General features: G+C 44.4%; 1 protein-coding gene across 1 annotated transcript in view; it reads right to left on the bottom strand.

Annotated features, from left to right (window-relative positions):
• Positions 1–4,850, bottom strand: part of LOC143286175 (GTP-binding protein REM 1-like) — a 19,543-nt gene extending 14,693 nt beyond the window's left edge. The window contains exons 1-3 of the mRNA XM_076593793.1: positions 4,350–4,850; positions 3,089–3,277; positions 105–412 (exon numbers count right to left, since the gene is read on the bottom strand). Of these exons, the coding sequence (XP_076449908.1) occupies positions 105–412; positions 3,089–3,277; positions 4,350–4,471 (619 nt within the window). The 5' untranslated portion in view covers positions 4,472–4,850. The remainder of the gene's footprint in view (positions 1–104; positions 413–3,088; positions 3,278–4,349) is intronic.
• Positions 4,851–6,424: the final 1,574 nt, after the last annotated feature.

Here is a 6,424-nt window from a genome sequence, read left to right as displayed (position 1 = left end):
GAGACGATCACAAACAGACAAAGAGACAAGAAAAGGACACACACACGCTCACACGCACACACTCACACCCACACACACCCAGAAACAAAACAAACCCAACTCACGAGTAGCCACGTCGAAGGTCCCGCGGTACTCGGACGTCATGAACTGACGGAGCAGCGCCGACTTGCCCACCCCAGCAGAGCCCAGCAGCGCCACGCGGAAATAGGACGGGGCGGAGCAGGAGCCCGTGCCGCCGCTCACCACCCCGCTGGAGGAGGCTTCCGAGGCCTCGCTGTAGGCCCTGGGCCTCTGGGCCTGCTCACTGGTCACCTCGGAGGCTGCCGACCCCGTGGACATGAGGGAGTTGGTGGACATCCTCTTGAAGCAGTCGCCGTGGTTCACCACGCCTTTGGAAGTCAGCTTGAACGATCTGTCGTCGAGACGACCGGGAGGGAAAAGACACACCACAAACTGATGGTGAAAATCAGTAGGGGGGGGGGGAAAGACAGCAGAATTGAAGATGAAAATGGTGGGGAATAAAACACCATCACAGCTGATGGTGAAAATGGAAGAAAAGACTGGTGAAAATGGAACAAAAGACACCACAATTTATGGTGAAAATGGAGGAAAGGACACCAGTATTGAAGACGAAAATGGAGGGGAAAAACCACCACAATTTATGGTGAAAATCAGTGGGGGAAAAATACCAGAATTGACGATGAAAACAGAGGGGAAAAAACACCACAATTAATGGTGAAAATGGATGGCAATGCCAGAACTTTTGAACGCTTTGACATGGAAATAAACAGAAGACGAGGAAAACAAAGAAAAGAAAATGGGAATATTGGGAGTTAGGACGCTGTTAATGTGAATAAAAACCAAGTGTGAAATGAAAGACTGACATATTTAGGAACGATACAGACTGACAAGATTTAAGAAAATTTCAAAGTCCAATATGAAAAATGAACAGCGAGATCGGAAAATACGATAAAAAGAAAGATGATGGTGACGGGCGCAATAGCCGAATGGTTAAAGCGTTGGACTTTCAATCTGAGGGTCCCGGGTTCGAATCTCGGTGACGGCGCCTGGTGGGTAAAGGGTGGAGATTTTTCCGATCTCCCAGGTCAACATGTGTGCAGACCTGCTAGTGCCTGAACCCCCTTCGTGTGTACACGCAAGCAAAAGATCAAATACGCACGTTAAAGATCCTGTAATCCATGTCAGCGTTCGGTGGGTTATGGAAACAAGTAAATACCCAGCATGCACACCCCCGAAAGCGGAGTATGGCTGCCTACATGGCGGGGTAAAAACGGTCATACACGTAAAAGCCCACTCGTGTACATACGAGTGAACGTGGGAGTTGCAGCCCACGAACGCAGAAGAAGAAGATGATGGTAGGGAAATGCAAAATTTCAAAACCAAATGGGGCATGAAAGGCATGCAGGATTAGTATACAGAGTGAATCAATCAGCGAAGAAGTCAAGTTTTGTGAAATCTGAGGCCCAAGTCTGAAAATGAAAGACCAAGTTGAAAAAGGGAGCAAAAGTTGCAACAGAAATGGAGATGGAAATAATACCGAAATGCAAAATGCAGACATAAGATTTTAAAAAACCAGAGACACGGAGTACATCCAAATAGCAATGAGTCAGCAAGAAGGAAAGAGACAGAGACCGAAAGATTTTAGAAAATAAAAAGAATATTAAAAAAAAGGAATGAAAAGGCTAAAAAGAGACGTGGCCTGCAAAGACACAGAAAGGGAGATACAAAACAGAGAATAAACATATACGAAAAGAAAAGGCTTCTGGGAGAGAGAGAGATTTCAGTGATAAGGAGGAAGCAACTGTCAGAAAGATATAACGATGCATTCTGCGATTCCGACATGAACACCCACTCACAAGTCTGAGCCCACCGGGGATTTCATAAACAGACAGAAGAAAGCCAGAGCTTGTATATATATATATATAAAAAAGAGGGGGTTTCGGGAAAGAGTGTGTGTGTGTGTGTGTGTGTGTGTGTGTGTGTGTGTGTGTGTGTGTGTGTGTGTGTGTGTGTGTGTGTGTGTGTGTGTGTGTGTGTGTGTGTGTGTGTGTGTGAAAGACAAGAGCACAAAATGAACAATGTATAAACTGGAAGAAAAAAAAACCAAAAAAGGAGAGAGACAAAAAAGGCGGAAAGGAACAGTACACTGAAATCCGAAATGAAGAGGAGCAAGAATCGATTGCTTTTTGTTCTCGAGGTTCGTTCTATCTTCCTTCCTTCTTTTTGTCAGTCTGTGTAGGTTATGTATATATATATATATATATATATATATATATATATATATATATATATATATATATATATATTTCCCTGAACCCAATTCTTTCTCATTATCTATCTTTTTTATGCACAGGTCTATCCATCTATCTATCTGCCTACCTACCTGCCTGTCTGCCTACCTTTCTTTTATATCTTTCTTTCTTGCATCTCTTCGTTGTTTTGTTTTGTTTTTCTTTCCTTCCTTCTTTTTTTCTGTATCTTTTATCAAATGTTCATTTATCTTTTACGTATATTTCATTCTCTGTACATTTATTTGCCTGTTTAACATCGCTAACTATTTAGCTTTTTTTTTTTTTTTGTTCTTGCAGTGAAGAATTTCATTTTTATGTCCATTTATCTGTGTATGCATCATTTAACTATCTATCATCTATCTATCTATCGATCGATCGATCGATTGATCAATCGATCTATCTATCTATCTATCTATCTAACCAGTGAAGAATTTCATTTCATGTACATTTATGTATCATTTAGATATTCAGCTATTCATATTTTTATCTATCTGTCTGTATGTCTATCTATCTATCTACCAATCTGTCTATCCGTTGAAGATTTTCATTCTATGTAAATTATCTATGTATCCTTTAACTGTTTAGCTATTGATTTATCCATCCATCCATCTATCTATCTGTCCATCTACCTACCTACCTATCTACCAATCTGCCTATCTGCCTACCTACCTTCCCATCTATCTACCAATCTACATGTCTACCCACCTACCTAGCTACCTACCTACCCACCTAACTATGTACCAATCTATTTGTCCAGTGAAAGAGGACCCACTGACCTGACCCGGCACAGCTTGTCAGAGGACAGCGCTCTGTTGACGGACTCTCTGGAGGACCCCCCATCGGAGCTGTGCCTGTGGCGGGAGTGACGGGCCGTGCAGGAAGGCAGCGAGTTGGTCCGTGGTCTGTGCACCTCCTTCAGGTCCAGGTCCTGGGGCCGGCGGTGGGTCTTCTTCAGGGAGCACGACCTGTGGTGGGGTTGGATTGATTCCCGCCCCCGTGTGGGGTGGGGGGGTGTTTTGGTGAGTTGGGTGTTTCACGGGTTTTGGTCTATGATTATAATAATGGTTGGGGTTGTGGGGCATTTTTATTTTGTTTATTTATTTATTTTTATCATGATGATGATGATGATGATGATGATGATGTGTGTGTGTGTGTGTGTGTGTGTGTGTGTGTGTGTGTGTGTGTGTGTGTCCGCCTAGGTCTGCGTCTGTCTGTGTCCGTGTGTGCTAACATGTCTGTGTGAAATAGATGGTGAGATAGTTACAAACTAACAAGCAGTCGGAATGTAACACAGAGAGAGACAGACTTTGGTCTGTTCGCAAAATATTCTTCAAAAACAAACATCTATCCACTAATGAATAGAGTAAAACAAACACGCGGATAGACAAATCGCTAGACAGACAGACCAATGGACAGACAGATGTATGTTCATAGAAGACATGCAGACAGACAGCCTGAGACAGATAGATAGGTCATGTAGACTCATCTGAACACATTTGGACATTAAAAACAAACAAAAACAACCACAGAAATAACCAACGTACCATCAAATTGGATAAATACATAATTATGTACATGGTCTGCAAACAACACACACACACACACACACACACACACACACACACACACACACACACACACACACACGTCCATACATGAATGCATGCAAATGCAATATACATGCATACCGAATGGGAGTTATGTGTTAAGTAAAGATGAGCCGAAACAATATAACGAATGCAAGAAGCGGACAAAAAACTCAGTTACAACACACACACACCCACCCCCCCCCTCGTCCCCCCTCCACCCCCCAAAAAACAAACAAAAAATAACAGTTATATATGCAAATAATGTATCACCATCATCACCATTATGCCTGATGATGACAACGATGCTGCTGCTAATGATAATGATAAACTGAGTAATGTCAACTTTACTACCACTACTACTACTACTACTAATTATTATAACTGATGATAACCGCAATAATAACAAATAAGCATGGCAAGCGCACGTTCATATCCTCAAGTCTCTCACCTTGAATGGGGAGCAGACGACACTTCTCTGACTGGCGCCACCACCCGGAGGTACTTCTCGGTCCCGCCGTACATGATGATGTCACACGCGAAGGCAGACGGTTTCAGAAGTTCAGATTTCATTGGACTGAGACACCGAGACACTATCTGCAAGAGATTGCTTTGAAAAAAAAAAAGTGTAAAATTTTCCCTCAGTCTGCAAAATCAGTGATGTTTCTGCGGCTCGATAATCACGTTAGAAGTGTCTTCTTCTAGTTCAAGCCGTCATCACAAGGAGAGTCCAGAGTATTCTGAATACGAATGCTGATAATTCAAATCAGTATCAGCAAGTCTTGAGACTGAACCAACACAGTAATAACAGCCAACTTCGAATGACTGAATGATAATCGTTGTACACACCACCGAATCAGTCAACACAGACAGAAAATTCCAGACTTGCAAAGCTAAATTATGTTGTCTGATCGTTTCGTTTGGAAATCTCGAAGACGTCTGCTCTCTCCAGAAGCTGTGGCCGCTTATAATAGAGTTTTCTAGTCACGTGATGTTTATTTTTAGGGTTTCGACGTCAGTGAGTGCGACCAGTGCTCTGTGTGTGTGGCGGGTATTGATTTTTCCCACACGTTTTACTTTTGGTCTCCTCAGGATTTCCCCTCCTGCTGCGTCCTTCGCTGATTGGTTCAGAGGCTGGGTTCGTTGGCCAGAAAACCCTCATTTCAACCAATGGCTGTGCAGAGATGATGCGACTGCGTGCGTCATCAGCAAGGTTGGGTTGGTCGAGAGAGGGAGAGAGAGTTTGCGAAACGCGGTGCAGGTGTGTGTGTGTGTGTGTGTGTGTGTGTGTGTGTGTGTGAGAGAGAGGGGGGGGGATTTATTTATCAGACACATCGACTGTAATATCGCAAAATATTATCTGTGTCAGTAGTGTGTCCGCGTGTGCTGGTTCCATTGTTGCTTTTGAGTATATATTTCATTTCTGGATGATACATTGATGTAAGCAAGCACTGAGGTGGAAATAGGGCAGAGAGAGACAGTGCAGTGGAGGAAAGAGACAGTGCATGAACTGAAGAACGAATGATAAAAATGCAGAGAGAATGAGAGAATGGTAAGAATAAAGTGGGAGGGAGTGGGGGGGGGGGGGGGAGAGGAGGGGGAATGCAGGCACAGACTTCCAGAGATATTCACACAGAGAGAAAATAGAAACAGAGAGAAAGAAGGAGAGAGAGCCTGAGAGAGTGAGAGAGAGAGACAGAGACAGAGAGAGACAGACAGACAGAAGCAGAGAGAAACAGAGAGAGCCGGAGAGAGAGAGAGAGAGAGAGAGAGAGAGAGAGAGAGAGAGAGAGAGCATCAGCCCTTCTAGTTAGAGAGACAGAGACAGACAGACAGACAAACAGACATACAGTACACTAGTGCAGACGGACAGACAGAAGCAGACAGAAACAGACAGACAGATGATATAAGAAAGAAGAGAGAGAGGAGAGAGAGAGGGGTAGAGAGAGAGGAGAGAGAGAAAGCATCAGCCTCCTGCCGTGATAGTTACAGAGAGGGAGACAAAGACAGACAGACAAACAAACAGACAGACAGACAGTATATGCAGACAGACAGAAGCAGACAGAAACAGACACATATAAGAAAGAAGAGAGAGAGACGGGGGGAGAGAGAGAGGAGATAGACAGAGAGAGAGAGAGAGAGAGAGAGAGAGAGAGAGAAACCAAGGCAGCCTCCTGCCGTGAGAGTTAAACGGGGCAGCAGCAAGTCTCTAAGTGCCTTTGCTGCACATCACATCCCAAAACAACCTCTGCTGCTGCTGATGATATGCCGTGGCAGTGCGCTGTTAGGTGTCCCCATTATACTGCTGCAGGCAAGTTGCTCTCAATCGGTTAACACACACACACACACACACACACACACCGCCACCACCACCACCACCACCATCATCATCATCATGAGCTGGCTGCTATCTGGATCCCCTGTGGCGCAGTGGGTAGGCCGTGATAGCATGGCGGTCGCTTTGTGTGGGTTGGTGGATTCTGGTGGGCGGTGGGCGGTGGGCCATGGGGGTTGGTGATATGGTTC

This window comes from Babylonia areolata, chromosome 9, assembly GCF_041734735.1.
Source record: "Babylonia areolata isolate BAREFJ2019XMU chromosome 9, ASM4173473v1, whole genome shotgun sequence".
Taxonomy (NCBI): Eukaryota; Metazoa; Mollusca; class Gastropoda; order Neogastropoda; family Buccinidae; genus Babylonia; species Babylonia areolata.
Note: the sequence above shows the minus strand (reverse complement) of the source record. Positions and strands in the feature narration are given on the sequence as shown.